This window comes from Erpetoichthys calabaricus, chromosome 8, assembly GCF_900747795.2.
Source record: "Erpetoichthys calabaricus chromosome 8, fErpCal1.3, whole genome shotgun sequence".
NCBI lineage: Eukaryota > Metazoa > Chordata > Cladistia > Polypteriformes > Polypteridae > Erpetoichthys > Erpetoichthys calabaricus.
In genome coordinates this window covers 16,233,121-16,258,671 of record NC_041401.2, presented here as the reverse complement: position 1 = coordinate 16,258,671, position 25,551 = coordinate 16,233,121, and the positions used below count along the sequence as shown (strand labels likewise).

Below are 25,551 nucleotides of genomic sequence, written 5' to 3'. Positions count from 1 at the left end.
GGTTCTTTTATTGTTAGCTGCTATTTGCCACAACTGCAATTATATTTGCAATGCCAGAGTTGAGGTTGTTTGTTTGTTTTTAAGTTAATATAATTAATGAACTTTAAGGCCACTAGAATTTCTTTGAACTTTAAGGCCAAAAGACTATAAATTTTGTTTGTAACATGCAGTTAAAAGTACATAAGCATTCACTTACATTTCAGAAAAATACAGATGTAATGACACAGCTGGCAACCATCTGCAATGAATTCAACAGCTGCAGTGGCTGGGAGAAGTTCAGTTAGCAATCAGCAAGAGGCGCTGCGGTGCAAGTGTCACTCTGTTAAACAAATAAATGATGAAATCTTTGCACAGCTAGATTTTTCAGAATCTTCTAGGACTACAAACACAACTAATAAATCAAAAGTCAAAATAGTGTTTTATTAATGACCACTTTGTTATAATATATGTCAAATACATCAAGGTAATGTCTAATTCGGTTGTGGCCCTAACAGTTACAATATTTTGAACTACTGCCAAAGACCTTTTTAAACTTTTTAAGGAAATTTTGGATGGGAGAAAAATAAAAATCAATCTACCGAAGGTGGACCCCAGCGGTGTGACCGTATAGCACTCCCAAATTCAAGACACGGTCATTATAATGGACGGTAAAAACAATAGCACATGAAGGGAAAGGAGGGGATAGGGGTTGGAGATACAGGTTTTTAAACAAGAGCTGCACATACTACAAACACTTTCCAGGGTAGTATCAAAAGAAATTTGACTTTTGTACAAAAGAAAAAGTTATTAAATTCAGGATGATTAGTAAACATACAGCACAAACAATAAATATGTTTTTTTTCTATATTTTAAAAAAAAGTAACTGTATTTACCTTGTTCAGTGACATCATAATGCTGGAAGCATTGTCACAACTATAAAGGATTCCTATCATCCAGCAACTGCTGAACAGCTTACAGCTTACTTAGCAAACAAATTCTCTTTAAGACTTTGACATAGAAATATTCTCAACACAGAATTTAAGAAATGGTGGCCTGCATAATTATTGTCTTCTTTTGGTCCATCACATGATATATCTTTATTGTTTACAATAACAAACATGTGTCATCCTACAAACGCCGCAAAAAAAATGATGGTTGTGCTACCTTGTAATCGGACTTATTGCATGACAGTTGTTACAAAAATAAAACAAAATTTGGCAACTTAAACCTTTAACATGGCTTTTTATATTTATATATATATATATTTATATATAAAGGATTCAGAGTTTAATTGGAGTTCCATTTGAAAATGAATGTTTACAAAAGTAACACACATTTAATATTTGTACATATTTAAAATGTAATTAAAATAACGAGTTTTTGATACAACAAAACCAGTACTAAGTAAAGCCTACTATAAATAGCTTTTGCTCAAAAAACTTGATTTGAAAGTGTATGCATAATAAACATCAGATTAACAGAATTACACAGGAAAAAGAAATACAAAAACATTTAAATACATGATTGGGGTTTTGCTTTTTTGCCTTCTGCATACAAGTTCAATTTGCAATCATCATGTGGCAAATGTCTGAAAAGAATTGCTGGTTTAAATCAATTTACCTTTTGAAAATAAAATATAAATGACATCCCCCCACACCAAAAAAAAAAAAACACAACAGAAGTGCAAGAAAGCAGCTTAATGTAGATATGACACATTTGGACTGCTAGCACACTCCAGTACTGTAAGGTCCATGACACACACAAGAGGACAGATGCAGAAGAGTCCCCAGTTTGCTTGATTTAGGTGGACTGACCATACTGACCATGTGCAGCAAGACACTCCTTGAATTTTACAAGCTTCTCCTTCTTTAAATTGCAGAATACGCACATCTACAAAGTTCTTTAATATATAGTTTTAGCTGACAGAAACAAAAATGCCAATTTATTCTGCTCTTGTACCTTTCTTTTCATATTACAGAAATACAATTTCAGAACTATTACACATGAACAGTAGCTAAAACCACATGCAACTCCGCCATTTTACACTACAGAATATGATACAAAATAAGGCATTTCAGTGTGTGTATTGTTAACCACATTGTCATTTTTTGCCCATCCGTAAAAAGACTGCTAAAGAACATAAATTGATAATTCTTTATTTTTTTTAAAATATATATATATATATATATATATAAAAAAACCACGACCAAGAAAGAGGTTCATGTCCAAATTTTTCAGCTTTACTCCATCACTTCGCTGGCAGCAACTGTTACAAGCTGCAAAGGTATTTCAGAGTTGGAAAGAATCTCTTGAGCACTGGAGTTTGCTGAATTCACAGTCCCAATTCCTGGCACCGAGCCTTGTTGGATGTTAGTTAGGATTAGGGTCGTTCCTCCGGCTGTAATAATGTTATCTGAGGGTGTGGCTGTGTCCACTGCAGCCATCACCGTGCCACTGGAGTTAATGCCCTTTTTGTTTTGATGGGTTTTAATATGCTTGGCAAGATGATCACTTCGCATAAAACGCTTGGAGCACTCTGGACAGACAAACTTCTTCTCCCCTGCCATGAAAATGAAAAAAGTCATAAATAAAGAACCTTCTTGGTTATTCAGCTTTTTTTTTTTTTTAATTAAAAAATTATCTGGCAATAATCAGTTATCAAATCAACATATTAAAACATTTAAAATTATTTCCAAAACATATATGAGTGCTTTATTATGCATAAACACTGCAATATTTTTATAATTCTGTAGTTCACCTGGATACTCTGTGATAAAGGACACACTTTTTCAAAAAATTACATATAACAATCATTTTGTTCCATATACAGCAGGCCAAAACTACTAAAAATTATATGATAAGCTCCTTTATGATATATTTATTTTGAAAATAATTTTAAAATTAACTCCTGGCCTTTCACAGTAATGTTTAATAACATAATACTGCATAGATATTTAATAAAAGCTAGCAGAACTACAGTAGTATTCAACTACAACACCACTCTTACTTGTTCTCTATACTCCATAAAGTTACTGTTCCTTGGTCTCCTTACTTTCATTTTAAGAGAGCCCGTTGATTAAAGTAGATAATAGTTTCACTGTAGTCATACAGTTTTAAATTCAGCTTGTGGTATGTATGGAATAACTGACATAAAAAATATCCAAAAAAATGTCCAAAAAAACAACCGAAGATTACGGCAATGTAGGAGAGTGGGTTAATTTACGAAAGTCTGCAGCAACACTGTGTAGGTAAATGGTGGCACAATGCATAGTGCTACTCATTAATAATAATAATACATTGTATTTGTATAGCACCTTTCTCAAGGCACTTACAGAATATAAGAAAGAACGGCAGGGTATACAGTATATAGCGTTGTACAAACCAGATAAATAAATAAAGAACATTTATTAATATGTAATATGTAATAAATAAAGACAATGAATTCAGAGAAAAAGCCAAACAGACAACATAATTGATGGCCTAGCACACACACATACAGGTTACATGAGCATCTTGACAGAGAGGTAAACTGAGAGAAGGGTAATAAAGTCAAGCAGAGCTATAACCCTTCCTGAACAGATGAGTTTTGAGTTGTTTTTTAAAAGAATTCACGGAGTCAGCTGACCTGATTAATTTCGGTAGGTCATTCCAGAGTCTGGGCACTATACAGCTGAAGGTCCTGTCACCCATGGAGTGTAGATTAGTGTGGGGCACAATAAGATTGCCAGAATCAGAGGACCTTGGTGGGCGGGCAGGCACGTAGTGATGGAGAAGGTCACTGATGTAGTTTGGTGCGAGGTTATTTAAGGCTTTGTAGGTTATTAGTAGGATTTTATATTCGATTCTGTAAGACACAGGGAGCAGTGAAGACGGAGCAGGATGGATGTGATGTGCTTGCTGCTGCTGGTTCGAGTAAGTACTTTTGCAGCTGAGTTTTGAATAAACTGGAGCTGTGATATAAGATTTGAAGGGGCACCTGCCAGCAGGGAATTACAAAAATCAATGCAGGATGTGATAAAAGCATGGACAATTTTCTCAGCATTAGAGAAGGAGAGGAAGGAGCGAACACGGCATATGTTACGGAGGTGAAAGTAAGAAAGTTTCTTAATGTGATTTATGTGGGCGGAATAAGAGAGGGAGGAATCAAAAATGACAACAAGATTCTTTACAGTAGAGGCAGGTCTGATGAGATCACTGCCAAGACTGACTGGGAAGGAGCTCATTTTATTAAGTTGCACTTTAGTCCCAATTTGCAGGAGTTCAGTTTTGTTGCAATTTAATTTTAAAGAGTTCTACTCCATCTAGGTTTTAATTTCACTAAGGCAGGTTGTGAGCTGAGAAAGCTCTGATGAAGTTCCACTTTTAACATTGAAGTAGAGTTGAGTATCAAAATACAAAATATCAAAATAGTACTCAAATCCCAGTCTCTGCGTCTCTGTGTGCTTTGATTATCCTTCCACACAAGACTTTAGTGTTAGGGTAACTGGTACAGTAGTTTAGTCCTGTGACAGAGAGTGTACCACGTGGTGCCTTGTAACCAAAGCAGCTGGGACAGGCTTGGGACCACCCATGATCCTAACAATTGGATTAAAGGAGTTCTAATATGGAGGGAGGGATGGCTAGACTGGCAATCAGCATCATTAACTGTTCATTAATTTAATTTATTTTAAAAACTAAACAAACTTTATCTCTGTTAGTGATCACTGAGTACTTTATGCACATGGCTATGCATTAAATGAAAAAAATAAAGGTCCTTAATTAATTGCAGTTATTGCCAGATTCCAAATGCAGATAAAACATAGGTTGTTTCTGGGATAAAATAAAGTCAGAGAAACTGACATACTGTAATTCATATTGCTCCACAGATATCCTGATTGGAATGGTCTGTTTACAATTTAAAAACTGTTTTAAACAACAAAAGAAGCTTTTGTTTGTGAAATTAAACCTGGGTTTCAGGAATTACTGTCACTTCAAAGATAAGTTCCTAGACTAGATGGATGGATGCTCAAAATAAGCTGCACATATTTTTTTTTAAACATGATGAATGTATTGTCATTGACGTTGTTGTTTACGCACATCTATACAGACACACTGCGGTGGGTTGGCACCCTGCCCAGGATTGTTTCCTGCCTTGTGCCCTGTGTTGGCTGGGATTGGCTCCAGCGGACCCCCGTGACCCTGTGTTCGGATTCAGCGGGTTAGAAAATGGATGGATGGATGGATATACAGACACAGAGAATGAAAGTAAGTCTAATGCCAGACAAAAAAATTAAGTTAAATCTCTACTGTCAATAGGTCTTGGATTAAAGCAGTGATATATTAAAATAAACTACAAAAATTTGAGTAAATTTGGAATCTAATTTCTAAAAAAAACTACCTGTGTATTTATGTGGGCATACAGTGTAAGTTTGTACGATACCTATCATTTTCTGATTTTACTTGTAAAGGGTGCTCACCACTTATAAATGGAAGTGGACTACATAAAAGCATGCTGAGCTACACTTAAGTCTTGTACTTTCTAGCATAAATATTTTTTAATTCAACAATGTTAGTATTTTTCTATCATTACACCCCAAAAACAAGAGGAGGCTCTTTTGATATCAAATTGGTCATGAAATTTCCAAATATAAAAGTTTTAAAGAAGAACCTGATTGTTTCTATTGAGTTTGCACATTCTCTTCATGTTCATTTGGGCTTTCTTTCTCCAGGCTTTGCTTCCCCCATATGCATCCATACATACAAATGTATATGTTACACTAAGTGGAGAAGTCTAATTTGATAAAGAATTGATGCATTTGGGTATCAGTGTGTACGAACTGTATGATACAATGTTTCCTTTACAGAGTTGCTTCCTTTATTCAGAATAATGCTGCCAGGATAAGATCTAATAACCTACAAGCCAGTAATGCAATAATTAAGTTCAGAAAATTAGCAGATAAATTTCAAGGTATCATTTAGCAAGCAAGCAAACAAATTTATGAAGCACATTTAAAAACAACATTATGTTAGTCAAAGTGCTGTACATATAAAAGGCAAAAGGTAAGGAAAAGGAAAATAACATTATAACCCACATGTTCATTGGCGTAGACACATTAAGGCAAAAAGCAAGACTAGAAAAAATACATCTAGATAGACTCAAAAACTAATAAAAAATGTGAGTTTGGAGTTTACATTTAAAAGCAGTAATAATATAAGGAGCAGCTCTAATATTGAGGAGTAAGTTGCTACACAATTCTAGGGCAGCTACTACAATGGCACAGTGACCCTTATGTTATAACCACGATATGTCCAATAACACCTGACATGATGATTGTAACAGCATGGTGGTTAGTTGGGGGCTGAGCAAGTCAACAATATTAGGTGGAGCCAAGCAAGCCGTTAAAATTTTTAAAAAGTAGCAATTCAAAATAAAGCCGTAAAATGAACTGGAAGCCACTCAATAAAAGCTAAAACTGGAGTGATGTGACTTCTTTGCGCCAGGCAATGTTTGGATCAGTGTTAAAATTTTGATTTCATTATCGACACCAATTTTTGGACATCAGTACTGGTACTGAAACAAATAACACTGTGCACAACCGAGTGCCTACCTGGTGTGCTGCACAAACGCACATTTCCCTGTTGCGCCATATAATGGTTTCCCTTTGAATTCTCCAGTGCTGACTCTAAAGTCTAATTTGAGGGTCTGGTGGTGTGTGGGGTTTAGGGGGACTGTCCTACACTGAGACAACCATTAGCCTCCTTGCCTTGCACTCAATAAAATTCCATCTGCTCCCACTCACCTCAGGTTGCATCCCACTCCCAACCACATTCCTGCTTGTCCTTTAAAAGGCATTTGAGTTAGGCTCAAGTTTTTTTTTTTTTTTTTTGTTTGTTTGAAGTTAGCAGTAAATCTGTTTACGAGTTGTTTTTCATAATACAGGCAGTTTTGATCTATTGATTTTGTTTCCATTGACATTCCATTTGTTTGAAATGGTAAAGGGTGACCAGACATTCTTTTTTCAAATGTCATCCTCTTTTTGAGACTTCAAATACCAGTCTGGCTAACATTAATAAAATCCCAAAAATTGTCCGGGATATTATCTCGATCCTTTCTGAGACCTTCAGATCTGTCGATATGTACATGCTTTGCAGTTAGTTTTGAAAAAATAAATAAAATTAAAAACAGTAAACATGGCAGGTTGACTCAAGTAAAAGCTTGTTGGACAGGGCGGAGCCATGTTCCTATTCAACGGCAACCTAAAAAATAAAATGTGCCCAAAAAACAAAAGTACACATTTGCAAAATAGTAAAATAATAATAATACTCATGTTTTCAATAGGATGTGAGGTGTTGTCAGAACGCTAAAAAAATCTTTTAATATTTTAAGGACCCTGGAAGTCCTTAAACAGTTTACTAAGTTATTGAATGCAAACTAAGATGTTTAAAATTACTGAATTTTTGATTAGAAAAATAAAGAACCATTGTTTATGAAGGTGTGTGTCAGGTTTTGATTATATCCCTGCCACTTTTAAAAACAAAATCTTGCCCACCTTAAAGATGGATACTGTTTCGGCATGCAAACCACTAACACAAGCATTTATATAAGCGTGATTCACACAAACAGCAAGATGCGAGCCAAACTCAGTACAGCAGATAACATCGCAAACCCTAAGCACACAAAATTTGTCAGTACAGAAGTAAAAGGAAAGGGTAAAAACAGCAGCACTCCAACGAGTACTCTCTATTGCGCACATGCTCTACAAGCAGCTATGCATATGCACTACTGTAACAGCAATGACTTATTAGAAAACTCAATAAAAAAAAGAAAGAAGCATGGTATAACAGACAGACACCTACCCTATCTTTCTTTGCTGACTGTATACAATTTTATAGTGAACCTGTATTGCTTATAGCATTGATAATAAATATATATATATATATATATAATATATAAATATATAATATATATATATATATAATATATAAATATATATATATATATATAATATATATATATAATATATAATATATATATATATATTATAAAATCTCTACACTTACCTGTGTGTGTTCTTCTGTGTCGCTGTAACTCATCACTTCGGGTAAACCTTTTTCCGCAAAACATCCAAGTACATACAAAGGGCCGCTCGCCAGAGTGCCAACGTAAGTGAGCCCTCAGGTGTGATGTCTTCCCATAAACTTTTCCACAGCCAGGAATGTGGCAAATGTGTTGCTTTTTCTTTCCTAAATTAGAACCTCTGGAAGACAGAGCCAGAAACAATTATAATTATTAACAAATTACATATACTGCACTTTTTAACATTTGCTTTAACCATATTAAACTAATGCGGGATAAAGCCTAAACAGTTTTATTTCATACTATATGTAGGAAAGTGTTTAGAGGAAAAAAAAAAAAAAAAAAAGGAAAATACTTATAGCTTAAAATGTAATTCTCACATTACTTACTTGATACAATTTCTTTGGTTGGACTCACCAAAGACATTTTTACTATAATTCAGAGAGAGTTTATTAGAAAAATTGTACTATGGGTGTGTTGCCATCTTTCAACACCAAAACCATAAGTTTATTAACATTACATTAAAAAAACATAGAACTTTAGGATTTAAATTAAAGTGTGCTATAAAAAATAAACTGTTGTTCTCCACGTTTTTATGTGGATTTACTTGTACAGATGAAAGGCAAGCTAGTCAAGTCAGGTATCAGAGTTTGCATCCTGCAATGGATTAACATCTTTTTCTAAGTCTGTGTTTAACTTTTGTCAGCTGCTGGGATCGGTTCCAATTCTCCATCAATTTCACACTGGAATGGGAAGGCCTGAGAAAGAATGTATTCTACCCATTCTCAAAGCCTGCTTAATCCAGTTAAAATACTTTATACATATTAACATAGACATAAAACCTAGTGTAGTCACAATCTATAAAAGGGATGGAATACTTTTGACTTTCAAATGAAACATAAAAAATTATGGGCTGAGAGCAAACTTTCATTGGATATTTAAACCTTATTGGCTTTACCATATGACTGTAACCCATATTTTAGCTTGAATGATCAAATGCCTTCAAATTCCTTTTTTATAATTAACCAGTTTCTGCATATAATATTAAATATACAATAATGACCCTAACAATTCAAACAAAGATCAATGAGTAACGTAAGCAGGACAGGAGTGAGGAGAGCTATTTCACTGCAACACAAAAAAAAAATATATTATTATATATATATATATATAATATATATATATATATATATAATAATAATATATTATATATATAATAAATATATATATATATATATATATATTATTATATAAATATAAATATATAATATAATATAATATTATATATATATATAATATAAATATAAATAAATATATATATACAATATATATAATATATACTGTATATATATTATATTATATATATAAAATATAGTAATCTGGACGCCGTATAGTGCCTGACCCGGCACAGACTGACGCACAGGCACGTACAAAATGAACACAGGCTTTATTATTCTTCAACTGTGGGACATGTCTTCCCCGTGCCACACAGCCCAACACAGTCCCAAAGCACAATTACAACACCACCAAAACACTCTTCTCCTTTACCACCACTCCTCCTCTAGCTTAGTCCTCCTCCTCCCAACTCTGGCTCTCGAGTGGTGCTGGCTGGCCTTTCTATAGCTCACCCGGAAGCGTTCCAGGTGCTTGACCACCTGGTCCTAATTGCACTTCCGGGTGGGGCTGAAGATTCGTCCAGCTGGGTTGACTCCATGCAGCTCCCCCTAGCGGCCATCCGAGCTCCCCACCAGGCTGTGGAAGACTCCATCTCCCTTGGAGCCATGCGAAAGGTTGGGGGATCATAGTCCGCCAGGGAGGCTGTCACCAAGCGTCCCGGGGGAGGTATTGAGCTGCCCATGGTTGCTCCCCCGGAACAGATGCAGCAGGGGCGTCCCTGCTGGGCATGGGACCCGGCTGTCCATCACAATATTATATATATATATATATATATATATATATATATATATATATATATGCATACATACATACATACAGTAGCTTTACTTTTATTGAAGCAAAAGTGTTATGCTAGTCTAGCATATAAAGTAAAAATATTTTTAACAATTTAGTTTAGGTACTGCAAAAATGTATCTATGTATCTATTACTCATTTACTGTTATCCACTTGGCTGGTAGAAAACCCAATAATTTTTCATGATTTCACATATTTAACCTCTTAGTAAACTTGACAATCATTGTGATACAGTAAGTCCATTACAGATTGTATGCATTTATACAGAGCAGCCAAGACATACAAGCCTATGAGAATTATGATATAACATGTGCATTACATGTGGTGATAGAGCCAGCATCTTAATGGCTTAAAAACCAACACAATAGCACTGAAATTGTCACATTTTTCTCTAGATTTTTAGAAAGGCACATTTTTGGCCTCCAAAAGCATGTGAAAAGTGTAGATAATCATTACTGAAAAAAGAAAAGGATAATGAATGTTGATACCTGTGGTATTACTTTTAAATGCTGCACTTCTTCATCCAAAGTCAAAGAGATAGGGCATGAAAAACATGGATGGTAGCATATAAGGAATATGGTCTCATATTCATAAGGACGCCTGATGAATTTAGGAGGAAATTATCAGACCCAGGTTAAAATATAAAGGGCAAATTGGTTACTGTTAGTTCCCTTTTTACGTTACATTATCTCTTCACTTGCATCAAGAAATATTTTACATACCACAAATTCAGAATTTTACAAAAACATATTTTAGCCCTAAACATGATTAAGCCTCATTACAACACCCATAGGCCATTTTAAGGTGACTAAGATATTACAGTCTGCTGCTTTGTTTCCAGACAAAGAGGCAGGAATGCCTGTATTCAATTATTTCGATTCATATTGGTTACACTGGACCCAGGAAATGCAGTGATGCTATGAACTTTTTACATTTTTATATTTGTTAAAGGGTTTTTGTTGAAGAGTGAAAGCAAAAGGTTTTATTTTTATTATTTTTCCATTTACAAAAAAAAAAGTGAGATAGACCTGTTTCTGTTTTTCCTGTCCTGCTGTGTACCTTCTAAGACCCGTGCAATGACAAGAAACATGTTTTTGGCACACATGTATCTTTGTCATCTGCTATACAAATGTTTCCTTTGGTGTGGAACAACAGGTTTGAAAGGACAGGAAGAATAGTAAAGTACCCCAAGAGCAAAATCTACATGACCACTGCTAATTTAGCTGCCCACAAACCATAACAGACAAGACTGAGAAAGCATGTGTCTGAAAGCAGAAAACATTTTGTGGGCACATGTGGGATAAACCTGGTACAGCAAATGTGTGCTACAATAAAATAAGCACAGCTTAATTGAAAAACATTGACAGATGCAACTACATACATTCTTACATTCTCAAACCTGCTTAATCCAAATTACAGTTGCAGTAAAGGGGTGCAAGTGAAACACAAACCCCTCACTGGGCATGCACATGCACAAACCCACAAATGCAAATCCTATATTGACAATGACAAGGCACTTGATTCAAACTAATGATACCAGAGACATAAAGCAGCAGCAGTAGCCACAGCATTAACCATACTGCCTAAGATCTCATCTACAATTTTCAAATGAATTTTAGCTTCTATTTTTGCTCATGTTTTTGGTAACATTTTCTTTTCGTGCAGAGCTCAACCAGTCTGTTTTGCATTATTTCTCTGTAATTAACCATAATTACTGATTTGTTGCCGCATTTTCCTTCACCAAACACAATGTTTAAGTGTCCCATTATTATCAGATGCTTGCTTATGTTTTCCTAAGGTGATTAACTTAAGAAATTAGCTGAAAAACCTGCTCAACTTTATGTTGTGACAATATGCATGTACATGATTTCAGATTTTTTCTTAAGGTTTTACTTATTACACCTGCCTATACTTCATTTTATTTTTGTACAGTGCATTTCACTGAGTAAGCGGTAAAAACAGTTAAAATCGGTTGTAACACCTGTTTCCTGTTAATTCAATTAACCTGATCTTTAATAATACAAGTCTATTAATATTACAATAGATATCTGCAAAATTGACAACAGAGGATGAGAAGAAAACAAACTACAGTCAACAGAATTCCCGGATAAATTAAACCTTTGGGAGGTAAATCATCAGTTATAACAAACAGTACACCCTCATTGCTAGTCACAGTTCTAGTGATCTAGACCAGTGCTCCGCAAACTTTTCTCACCTACGACACACCAAAGTTCTTCCTAGAATTCCGCGGCACGTCAAAAGCTAAAATATATAGCTGTGGCGTCGCTATAGCTGGGGGGGGGGGGGGGGGGTCCGCTCCGAGCGTCAGCTATTTAGGGGCGTCCAAACTACGGTACTTTCTTTTTTTTTTTGTTCCTTGAGGAGGCGCAAAAAAAAAAAATTTCTTTCAGCTTTGGGGCGTCAAATTTTTCACCGCCCCGGGCAACATGATCTCCAGCTACGCCACTGATATATAGATATGAATTTAATACACAAATTTTACAATAAATTTTCATTTTTTATTATAAGTATACATTTATTATAAGTATACATACATAAAAACTATACTATATTAACTTTTATGCAATCTTAATAATTATTATAACATAATGACTGATTAATGTGATACCTGCGCTTGTTTCAATGAACACAAAAGTTTTATATTCGGCTCAATATTTGACAGCGCAACCCGAAGTTCTTGGTCAAGATCTTTTAAGCATGACCGCTTATCATTTTTAATTAACACAAGAGTTGTTTGTCTTTTTTGGCGTAACTGGGATGGTTTGAATTTAGATGGCGATTTAGTTTACTGGGTGCCATTGCCTCGTTTGATAGCTGATCGCCGCAAATGATGCATTGTGGCTTTGGAGCCGTTTCGTCACCACACCACGAGAATCCGTATCGAATGTAGTCTTCGTTGTACTTCCTTTTCACAATCTTCTTTGTTTTTTTTTTTTTTTGCAACACTTGTGCTGGGTTCTTCATCATCTGTACGTGAAGACGAATCTTTTCCACGTAAAAATTTATCCATATTTAAAGGGGTATAAAACTAAATATGAATCACACGAAGAACGTTAACCATACACAATTCAGCAACACAACTAATAGTAATGAATGATAACTACTGTCGCAAGACGAGTGAATGCGACGTAGCACGACTAATACGTCGGCTTGAATTGAATCTAGGTGAGGGCACGGAGCGATCTGCCGATCAAAGCATACTACGGAGTTGTCTGGCGACTACGTAGGGCCTACGTCGTAGGCGACAGGCGATGGGATTTATTATTTCAGAGAAATGACACATAAAATTATGAAACCTTTAAAAGGCTATTTACGCGAATATTTCATTGCACGTATTCTCGTTATTGTGTTTCTAAGGAGGACCGTTGAAATATTATTTAGTTAGAAAATTGTCTTATTTGACCGCGTCACACCTGTATCGGCTCAAGGCACACCAGTGTGCCGTGGCACACCGGTTGCGGAGCACTGATCTAGACCATGGGTTCCCTAACGTTTTTAAATCGAGGACACACCAAAATGTTATACTTTCTGGTCAAGGCCCACAATTAATAACACAAAGCTGCAAATTCAAGCAAGATATTTGATCCTAGTACAGTGGTACCTCTGGTCACGACCGTAATTTGTTCCGATACTCGACATGACCAGATTTGGTCGCGACCCAAACGTAATTTCCCCATAAGATTGTATGTAAATACAATTAATCCGTTCCGGACCGCATGAACTGTATGAAAATATATATATTTAAGCACAAAAATAGTTAATTATACCATAGAATGCACAGTGTAATAGTAAACTAAATGTAAAAACATTGAATAACACTGAGAAAACCTTGAACAACAGAGAAAACTAACATTGTAAGAGTTTGCGCTAGACCCTTACGAACCGCTCACTGTATACACTTTTTTTTTTTTTTTAAATGAGTTTTAAGCACAGGGAAAAAAAATTAAATTCCACTTCTCTTGCAAAACTTTTCACACCATCCTCTACTGGCTTTAAATTCCTCACCTTCGCCACTACAAGAAGGATTTTTTTTTCAGCAAATCACCATGAATCTTTCTGGATTTCTCGTATATGATCGCCTGGCTTACGCTATCCCCTGCAAGTTGCTTCTCGTTCAACCACACTATCAACAGTGTTTCCACCTCTTCCAGCACTTGAGGCCTCTGCTTGGTTAACATTGTAACTCCTTTTGAAACATCAGCTGCTTTGTTAGGCCCTGTATACGCAAACAAAAGAAAATGGGAAACGGAGAATGGGAAATCATTGGCGCGTATGAACGCGTAGGGAAACTGGCCGCCAGTGTTTTTGTTCGCCACCAGAGCGTGTGGTCGTGAACCGATTCAAAATTTTGGTAAACATTTTGATCGTAACCCGATTTGTACGTGTTTGGAAATGTTCGTGATCAGAGGTTCTACTGTACCACTAACAAATACTCACACAACATGATTAATCAAACAAGACACTAAACAATAGGTTTACAGAATCGTTATTGTCACATGTACAAATATAGCAGACAGCCATGTGATCAAATATGAAATAATATCACTAGGCTAGAACTACATAGACAGGGCCCTGCGTTTATGCAAATAAATAACATTTTGAGTTATCTAAAAATTGAAGTGGATTCAAAAGGTATTTAGACACCTTCACATTCTGCACATTGTACTGTAATTTAAAATGGGTACATTTTTGCCCATCAACCATAAATTGGACACATGTTGTCACAAAGGATTTCAAATTTATTATAAATCAAAAACTGAAATCTCATTCAAAGAAGTATTCAGACCTTTAATTCAGTACTTTGTATAATCCCCTTTGGCAGCAATTATAGCTTCAGGCCTTCTTAGGTAAGTCTCTACAAGCTTGGCACACCTGGATTTGGGAACTTTATCTCATTCCTCCTGTCAAGTTCCATTAGAATGGATAGCAAGCGTCTGTAAATTTCCATCTTCAGGGCTTTCCAGATGTTTTATAGGATTTATGCCTAGGCTATGACTGGGCCATTTAAGTAGAGTCTAAGACTAATCCTGAAGCCACTCCAGCATTGTCTTGGAAATATTGATTTAATATTTTAAAGGCATATCTGTAATCATTTGTCATGGCAATCGATTCTACAGCCTACATTACAAATGCACTTCCGGTTCGCCATGGCTCAAGTTTCAGCCCCTTTTCCAACCACTCACAAGTGCTAATGTTATTTTGAGCAAAGGCAAGAGCTTTTACCAACATGCTTAACTGGCAAAAGAAATAAGTCAAAGTGGCGTCTGGAAATACTTGACCATTCTGGCAAATGGGGAGGGGAAACCACAAGATACATGTAAGCATATATGCAAGAATTGCAAGCGAGTCAATACCAGAAATTTCAAAGGTATCTTTTTTCAAAATTAGTAAGTGGAAAACTGCAGACTGTTGCATTTGAAGAAGGGACATGACATTTATTTTTTTCTAACCAGTTAAACATTCAATGCATTAAGACAGAAGTCTACAATTATTTTTGCCTGCGTGTCACTTTTATTCTGCACTGTTCATTCATAGGTAACAAACTTTAGCAATGGGGCTCAGTCGCTCCCTCAAATTTTAAACCCTCGCTGCAAAGTGTGCTGCCATAGTGTGTTACTTTAATTTTACCACGAGAGGATTTAAAATTTTATTTCATTATTACATATACTATATAATGTAAGGTGCTATAACTTTAAAGTGTTCAGCTGCATAATCAGTGGTGCTACTTCTCCATGTGCTCCTGTACTTCAGAGCAAGTATTTAGTACGTCAAGGCTTATTTGCAACCCAATAAAAGCAAGCCGTGGTCTCACAGAAGAGCAGGTTACATGCTAGTGTTTCTTGCAAAATATTTGGAAGTTACAAAGACATCGTAATTTATTTACACAAAAATGCAATGTGCATTTGTTTGCATTTATGCAAAGCCTCCAAGTGTGTTAGCAGTCTGTTCGTGTGTTACTTTTCTGAACAACTGTTTATAAAAGACCACATTAATGTTAGTTTGAATGTTTATTTAATACTTGTTTTAATATTTTTATGCATAATGTTTACAAAAGATTGCAATACTTATTCAATTAACATTTAATAATATTTCTTACATTTCACTGTACTTCCTCAGTAACAGTATTTACTTTCCTCAATGAAAAGAAAAAAAAAAAAAAAGTTGACCGGATTTAAACTTCTTTACTTTATATTGTTTGCAGGACACTATTTGAAGTATTTTCATTAAATTACAAAAATTCTTATCATTTGCTAAATAAAATTTTACTGAATACAGATTAGTCATTTATTTAAAAACATATTTTTTATTGAGCTACATCATATACTGCATTTAGTATTGAAAATTATATAAAATATTGATTTTTTCTTAGTATTTGTATCAATTTAAAATTTTGGTATTGTGACAAAAAATGATTCAGGTCATTGTCGTGGTGTATAATCGACCCCCTCTAAGTTTGGAGGAACTCTGGAGCAGGTTTTATCAAGGACATCTCTGTACTTGGCTGCATTCATCATTCCCTCAGTTTCTAATCAGCCTCTCTGTTCCTGTCGCTGAGAAGCACCCCCATAACATGCTTCACCAATGAGATGGTATTAAGCAGGAGATGAGCAGTGCCTGGTCTTCACAAGATATCGTGTTTGGTGTTCTGCCCAAAGAAATCAATTTTGACCTCGTTAAACCACAGAATGTTTTGCTCGGATTCCCTTAAACACTGTTTGGGGGAACTCCAAGTGGGCTCTCATATGCCTTTAATTCAACAGTGGCTTCTGTCTGATTAGTGGAGTGATGTTGAGATGATGGTCCTCCTGACAGGTACTCGCATCTCAGCAGAGGACTTCTGATGCCCTGTCAGAGTGACCATTGTGTTCCTTGTCACCTCCCTAATTCAAAGCCTTTCTTGCTCTGTTACTCCAATCTGTTCTAAATGCATCTCATAGGTAACTGAAGCAAACATGATTTACATGACCTAACGTCTTTGTGGACCTGGAGAAAGCATATGACAGGGTGCCTCGAGAGGAGCTGTGGTATTGTATGAGGGAGTCGGGAGTGGCAGAGAAGTACGTAAGAGCTGTACAGGGTATGTACGAGGGAAGTGTGACAGTAGTGAGGTCTGCGGTAGGAGTGATGGATGCATTTAAGTTGGAGGTGGGATTGCATCAGGGATCGGCTCTGAGCCCTTTCTTATTTGCAATAGTGATGGACAGGTTGACAGACAAGATTAGACAGGAGTCCCTGTGGACTATGAGGTTTGCTGATGATATTGTGATCTGTAGCGATAGTAGGGAGCAGTTTGAGGAGACCCTGGAGAGGTGGAGATATGCTCTAGAGAAGAGAGAATGAAGGTCAGAAGGAACAAGACAGAATACATGTGTGTAAATGAGAGGGAGGTCAGTGGAATGGTGAGGATGCAGGGAGTAGAGTTAGCGTGGGATGAGTTTAAATACTTGGGGATCAACAGTACAGAGTAATGGGGATTGTGGAAGAGTGATGAAAGAGAGTGCAGGCAGGGTGGAATGAGTGGAGAAGAGTGTCAGGAATAATTTGTGACAGACGGGTATCAGCAAGAGTGAAAGGGAAGGTCTACAGGATGGTAGTGAGACCAGCTATGTTATATGGGTTGGAGACAGTGGCACTGACCAGAAAGCAGGAGACAGAGCTGGAGGTGGCAGAGTTAAAGATGCTAAGATTTGCATTGGGTGTGGTGAGGATGGACAGGATTAGAAATGAGGACATTAGAGGGTCAGCTGAAGTTGGACGGTTGGGAGACAAAGTCAGAGAGGCGAGATTGTGTTGGTTTGGACATTTGCAGAGGAGAGATGCTGGGTATATTGGGGTAAGGATGCTAATGATAGAGCTGCCAGGAAGAGGAAGGCCTAAATGAAGGTTTATGGATGTGGTGAGAGTGGACAGAAAGATATGGAAGAAGATGATCTGATGTGGCAACCCCTAAAGGGAGCAAGAAGAAGAAGAAGAAAGAAGAAGAAGAAGATAGTCTGAATACTTACAGGAATGAGAGATGTTAGTTTTGGATTTTTAAACAAATTTGCAAATGTTTTTACTTTGCTATTATAGGTTACTAGACATTAAGCACGTTACAATAATGGGCGCTTGAACAGTACATAAACATTAGTAGGAACAGTCTATATTAAATGGCAAGGGACCTTGACCTCATTCTGTTTCTTGTCTTAATTTTTTTTTGTCAAAAATATTTTTGCAAGAAGCCTAAAGTAAATAATAATAAAAATAAAAAAAAAAAGTATAATTTATATTACATTTATCCTCTCCTCTGTGGCTGTTGATTGATGTGCTGTGTGTCTGTTTGAAGATCTCCAATCCTGCCTCTCTTTATTTTAGCTTGCTGTGGCGTCTCTCCAGCAAGTACTGTGCAGTTCCCCAGCAAGTATTTTAATCTGTGCTGGCGTGGAGCTGATTATTCTATGTGTGGCGTCTCCCCAGCCAAGGATTTTATGTGCGCGAAAAATAAATCTACTTTTAAAAGACATCCTATTGTAATATCATGAAAATTCGTTATATTTAGGAAAACCCCTTCAACGACTCACACTTTACCCTTTACCGGGCCAAGCTTCTTAATCGCAAATCTGACATCCTCAGAGTGAACACTTGCACAAACACCACACACTAATCCCACTTCTTTGGGGAAGCTGATCTCTGCGTATCAGTAACCGATTGGATTTTTTTGTGCCTTTTGTTTTAGGTGATCCCTCATTTCACAAAATCCGATTGGATCGGCCACGCAATATTTTATAGGTCCCGCCCTTTGTCTTGTGTGACGCGTCAGGCAGCCTTTGAAGCATCTGCTAGAGGCCGGTGACTCTGCCACTCATTCCGCCCTTCCTGTACTTCCGCCTTGTCCGTAATATGCGTTTAATTTTCTGTCACAACAGTGGGCAATCAGCAGAGTCTCCCCAGGAACTGATGTAATGTGTGGAGTGTAGCTGATAATCGTGGCTGTAGCATCTCTCCACCAAGTACTGTGCAGTTCCCCAGCAAGTATTTTAATCTGTGCTGGCGCGCAGCTGATTACTGTATGTGTGGCGTCTCCCCAGCAACGGATTTTATGTGCGTGGCCGCATGTACCCAATCAGCACTCTCCCCAGCAATGATGTCCTTTATTAAAGAGTGCCCCGCACATGCGCAATTCACCAGAAGACACAGACACATGGACACACACAGGGATTTTATTAAAGAGGATTGAGTGTAGATTGATGAGCAAAAAATGGCAAATTTATTTATTTAGGAGCCTGAGCTAGTGCGTGTGGTTGAGAGGTTCCGGCTAGATAATAGTCGGGCTCACCTCGACGAACAGCTGGGACTCTGGAACCAATCTCCTTGAGAGGGGCTGGACTCTGTACTACTCTGGAGTTGCCCCCGGTGAGAGGTGCCAAGCGGGTGTGGGCATACTTATTGCCCCCCCGACTTGGAGCCTGCACATTGGGGGTTTACCCCGGTGGACGAGAGGGTAGCCTCCCTTCGCCTTCGGGTGGGGGGATGGGTCCTAACTGTTGTTTGTGCATATGCGCCGAACAGCAGTTTGGAGTACCCACCCTTTTTGGAGTCCCTGGAGGGGGTGCTAGAGGGCATACCTTTTGGGGACTCCCTCGTACTGCTGGGAGACTTCAATGCTCACGTGGGCAATGACAGTGAGACCTGGGAAGGGCGTGATTGGGAGAAATGGACCCCCCCGATCTGAACCCGAGCGGTGTTTTGTTATTGGACTTCTGTGCTCGTCACAGATTGTCCATAACAAAACACCATGTTCAAGCATAGGGGTGTTCATATTGGCACTTGGCACCAGGACACCCTAGGCCCTCAGTTCGATGATCGACTTTGTGGTCGTGTCGTCGGACTTGCGGCCACATGTCTTGGACACTCGGTGAAGAGAGGGGCGGAGCTGTCAACTGATCACCACCTGGTGGTGAGTTGGCTTCGATGGTGGAGGAGGATGCCGGTCAGGCCTGGTAGGCCCAAACGTGTTGTGAGGATCTGCTGGGAAGGTCTGGCAGAGCCCCCTGTCAGAAGTAGCTTCAACTCCCACCTCCGGCAGAACTTCGACCATGTCCCGAGGGAGGGGGGGGGAAATTGAGTCCAAATGGGCCATGTTTCCGTGCCTCTATTGTTGAGGCGGCTGACCGGAGCTGTGGCTGTAAGGTGGTCGGTGCCTGTCGTGGCGGCAATCCTCGAACCCCGTTGGTGGACACTGACGGTGAGGGATGCTGTCAAGCTGAAGAAGGAGTCCTACCGGTCCCTTTTGTCCTGTGGGACTCTGGAGGCAGCTAATAGGTACCGGCAGGCAAAGCGGAATGCGGCTTCAGTGGTTGCTGAGGCAAAAACTCGGGCATGGGAGGAGTTTGGGGAGGCCATGGAGAACGACTTTCGGACGGGCTTCGAGGAGATTCTGGTCCACCGTCCGGCGTCTCAGGAGGTGGAAGCAGTACAGTGTCAACACTGTATATGGTGGGGATGGTGCGCTGCTGACCTCGACTCGGGACGTTGTGGGTCGGTGGGGGGAGTACTTTGAAGACCTCCTCAATCCCACTAACATGCCTTCCAATAAGGAAGCAGAGCCTGGGGACTCGGAGGTGGGCTCCCCCATCTCTGGGACTGAGGTCACCGAGGTGGTCAGAAAACTCCTCGGTGGCAGGGCCCCGGGGGTGGATGAGATACGCCCGGAGTTCCTCAAGGCTCTGGATGTTGTAGGACTGTCTTGGTTGACACGTCTCTGCAACATCGCATGGACATCAGGGACAGTACCTCTGGATTGGCAGACCGGGGTGGTGGTCCCCCCTCTTTAAGAAGGGGGACAGGAGGGTGTGTTCTGGAGAGGAGGGTCCATCGGATAGTCGAGCCTCGGATTCAGGAGGAACAGTGTGGTTTTTCGTCCTGGTCGCGGAACAGTGGACCAGCTCTACACCCTTAGCAGAGTCCTGGAGGGTGCATGGGAGTTCGCCCAACCAGTCTACATGTGTTTTGTGGACTTGGAAAAGGCGTTCGACCGTGTCCCTCGGGGAATCCTGTGGAGGGTGCTCCGAGAGAGTATGGGGTACCGGACCCCCCTGATATGGGCTGTTCGGTCCTGTACAACCGGTGTCAGAGCTTGGTCCGCATTGCCGGCAGTAAGTCGAACCCGTTTCCAGTGTGAGTTGGACTCCGCCAGGGCTGCCCTTTGTCACCGATTCTGTTCATAACTTTTATGGACAGAATTTCTAGGCGCAGCCAGGGTGTTGAGGGGGTCTGGTTTGGTGGACTCAGGATTGGGTCACTGCTTTTTTGCAGATGATGTTGTCCTGTTTGCTTCATCAGGCGTGATCTTCAGCTCTCTCTGGATCGGTTCGCAGCTGAGTGTGAAGCGGCTGGGATGAGAATCAGCACCTCCAAATCCGAGACCATGGTCCTCAGCCGGAAAAGGGTGGAGGTGCCCTCTCAGGGTTGGTAGCGAGATCCTGCCCCAAGTGGAGGAGTTCAAGTATCTCGGGGTCTTGTTCACGAGTGAGGAAGAATGGAGCGTGAGATTGACAAGTGGATGGATGGATGAGGCAGAGCACCAAAATGTATATAGAGAATCAAATGAGGACTAGTGCTCCCGCTACCATTCTTTATTTCCGTTATTATTTTATATGTAATTTTTTCCTTTATTAATTCAGGGCAGATGTGTACTTTTGGCGAAATTAAGGGATAGAGGACAGCAATCAACTGTAAAAGGTGACAAAACTCACTGTTACTTTTTAGTTTGACTCTCTTTGCTAGAAGGAAAGTTAGCTTTGTTGATTTGAACTCAATTTCCTGCATGTGCATGAATAGAGAAGAGTAAACAACCTCTAGAGTGGCATCGACAACTGACGAGAGACCAAAGCGAATGCACAAAGCAGGCGATGTATTATCACTGTCAGACTCTGACTTTGATGCATGTGATCTGGAGATGGACATTGGGGTGGATTGGTGGCTCTGAGGCTAAGGATCTGTGCTGGTATCCAGAAGGTTGCCGGTTCGAATCCCCGTCACTGCCAAAAAGAGATCCTACTCTGCTGGGCCCTTGAGCAAGACCCTTAACCTGTAATTGCTCCAGGCGCTGTACAATGGCTGACCCTGCGCTTTGACCCCAAGGGGTATGCGAAAAACTAACAAATTCCTAATACAAGAAATTTGCATAAGGCGAAATAAAGAACAAAAAAAAAATGAAAGTAAGGTAACAGCATGGGAGGTCGGTCACTTAGAAGAGGTACAAACCATACTGAATCGCACTGCGACTGTCACCTCCGCCCACCTGGCGCATGAAGACAGCCAGGCATCCGGCCCATTGCACATTCCAGCTTGTCATCAACCCACCCCCACGGAGCCACAAGAGACAGTGAACAAGTGACGAAAGCTGCCACAACATGCAGCAACAGGCATTTTATGCTGATTTATGTGTGAAACCATCGATTTGTGTGGTTTTCAGAAAATTGATGTTTTTGGAAAAAATATTTAATCCTCAAAGACTTAAGTTACATTGTAAGGTTGTTTGTTGCCTCAGGTTTATGGCGTGGGGTACTGCAGTGTTTCTCAACCACTGGGTAGTTGTGGGCTGTGAGTAGCTATTATTTGTAATGGTGCTAGAGTGCCATTCCAGTGGCTGTGCTTGACACCCATCGCACTGTGACAATCATTCTCGATGCAGCAAGTGGTGAGCCCCACTTGGTTCACCAAGGGGTAGCCCCAACAACTGATGAGCACGTTCAGTTCAACAAACGGGACATAAACTGAAGTCTCCTGCTCTAGTTTCATGCTCTCATATTCCCAAACATGTGCATTTTTACTAAAATATGGTTAAATAAGCCACACCCAGAAAACTCTTAGTATATTGCTACAAATTGGGTTATGGGTTATGTAACATTTATTAAAAAAAAAAATAAAAACAAAAACACATACGTTTTGGGTGGAATACTCTATTAAGCACAAACATTTCCACATTCTCACTTACACAATTTGCAATTACCAGTTAATCTACCCAACAAGACTTGAAAGATGCAAAAAGAATATTAGATTCCTGGAAGAAACTCCACTACAGATGACGACTAGGCAGAGGATTCAAGAACAGGATCAATGCACCACCCTGATGTCGTTAACAGCAAGTGGACATTTTTTCAACAATTGCTTTCCTCAACTGAGCAAAAATGAGACTACTAATATTAATCTAACATGAACCTGAAAGTTACACCAAATTGCTTTCATTAAAAAAATTTCTGTTTTTGTTTCCATACTTTAACATAAAACTATAATAAGAAACGGCTATTATCTGAAGCAAAGGTCAATTAGAAACCAGACCCATACCACAAAACAGTGGGAAATGTCTGTATTCAAAACACTCGAACAGTAAAAATTAAATTTTTGTTAAAAGAAGCACCATTCACTGAAGTCCCTAATTACTTGACAAGATTTTTTTTTTTTATTATTTTGTCTTTTGAGGATCCAAAATGGTAATACTGAAAAACCTACATTTCTGTCATTTTTTAGCTGCTAATTTTAATTTTGCAATATTAATAAACAAACATTTACCAGTGTTTTACAAAAGACTTTCTAGAACTGCAAATCTAATAGAGGTATGTCATAAGGCAAAAAAGAATCACATTTAAAATGGCAACATATTACATACAATATATCTTTTTTATCTTGTGGAATAAGTTTAATAACAAATATTTGGTGCTTTTCTGAAATGCATATGACTAACTGAACTTTTAATCCAGGGATAATAGAGATTACCCTAACCTTTAAAATGCTCAGTTGATTATGGCAATTGTATTTTCTACAATCCAGTAACGGATAGGTTGGCAAAGTTATCCTTTCTTTAAATGTGATTTTTATTCAAGCATCAAGCAGAAAAACTATAAAGTAAACATGCTGCACTGCTCTGAAAAAGTGGCAATGTTCATCCTTTTCTCATCCTCTTTATTGTATTTTTATCTTAGCATTATGCATATTACATGTTAAGTACTTTACAGAAGTACTTAGAAGTAGCAAATATTGACCATTTGTGATATGCATCTTGTTGTCAGGGATAAAAAAAAAAAAATCCTGCTATATAAAAAAGCTAAGAGAGTAAAAATACTGCATGTTTTTAAAATAACCAATATTTTAATAAATTAACAAACTGTCATTTACTAACCCACTTAGTCCAGAATAGGGTTGCAGGGGGTGCTGCAGCCTATCCCAGCTAGCACAGGACACATGGCAAGAACAAACCCTGGACAAGACGCCAGTCCATCACAAGGTGAACACACAAAAAACACACACACACACACCCCCCAACCACACACTAGGGCCAGTTTAGTAGCCAATTGAACTAACTCATGGGACTTGAAGACAAATTCAGAAATGACTTTTCTTCTGCTTAACGGCAAACATGATTAAACTGATTTTAAAATTCTTAAAACAGACAGAAATGTTTTTCAGACTGTTTTTATATAGTACAAAATTTTATTGTTGATATAAAGGCTAATATGTTACATCTAACTTAAACTTTTAAATACTATTTGAATTTTAATGCATATGAATTCTATTTTATTAATTATTAATCATCATTTTCTAGTTAATTATATGACAGTTCAGCATTATTTGCCCTGATAATGGGAAGCAATTTTAACAGTAACAATAAATTTAAAGAACGTGTTTAATAATAATATTATATCTGCTTGATATTGTGAAGAAATATATACATACACACACACAGACATATATATGTATATATTATATACTGTATTATTCATATTTTATTTTATATTATATATATAAAAATAAAATATAACCACAAATTTAGTCGAAGGTAACTTGGTGGGTATAAGTATTCTATAAATGGGGAAAGAATGTTTATTGATATAAATGAAATAATTGCTGCTTTCCAATTCTATATTAACACTGAAAACAAACCATTTCATAGACAGTTCAAATATTACTCGATGCTAGCTCACTCTAATGAGTCATCGAATGAAATAGTGTACCTTCCTCCTGCCTCTTTGCAGTTCGGACAAGTGCACGCCACTCGCCGCAGACGCTTTCCTTCGGGGGTCTGTTGGTCAGCATCCTCATCTACCACTTGCACCCTCAGGTGAGAAAGGTCGCTTGTGTTGAGAGTTGAGTCACTGCCCAGCTGCCACTCCTCCGAGTCAGGTTCTTCTTTTATTTGAATATCTGAAATTATATAAAGAAAAAAAAAGTCAATAAAACACTAGCATTTGTAAAAGTAAAGAAATGTTAACTAAATAAACAAGTAACAAGGTTCTTTGGTGCTATAAGTTCACTTTGTGGCCACTCTTAAGTACACCTCCAGGACAACACAACTTTTTCAAGGCACTGATATGACAAGGGGCTGAAGACATTCTTAATGGAACTCTGGCCCTTGCGGACACAGTAACACAATACAGAACCTGCAGATTTTCAGGTACAAATTTATACTACAAATTTCCCATTACACCTGGTCCCAGAAGTGCAATAATGGACTCAGATCAGAGAGACTGGGCCAGTCACTTAGA

The 25,551-nt window shown here is 38.3% G+C and overlaps 1 protein-coding gene across 6 annotated transcripts in view; it reads right to left on the bottom strand.

Moving 5' to 3' along the window:
• Nucleotides 1-399: 399 nt before the first annotated feature.
• Nucleotides 400-25,551, bottom strand: part of sp3a (sp3a transcription factor) — a 78,881-nt gene continuing 53,729 nt past the window's right edge. For all 6 annotated transcript variants that reach the window (XM_028806278.2, XM_051930619.1, XM_028806277.2 and 3 more), the window contains 3 exons: nt 25,021-25,210; nt 8,020-8,216; nt 400-2,539 (listed from right to left, as the gene is read on the bottom strand). In XM_028806278.2, coding sequence (XP_028662111.1) covers nt 2,220-2,539; nt 8,020-8,216; nt 25,021-25,210 — 707 coding nt within the window. In that variant the 3' untranslated portion in view covers nt 400-2,219. The remainder of the gene's footprint in view (nt 2,540-8,019; nt 8,217-25,020; nt 25,211-25,551) is intronic.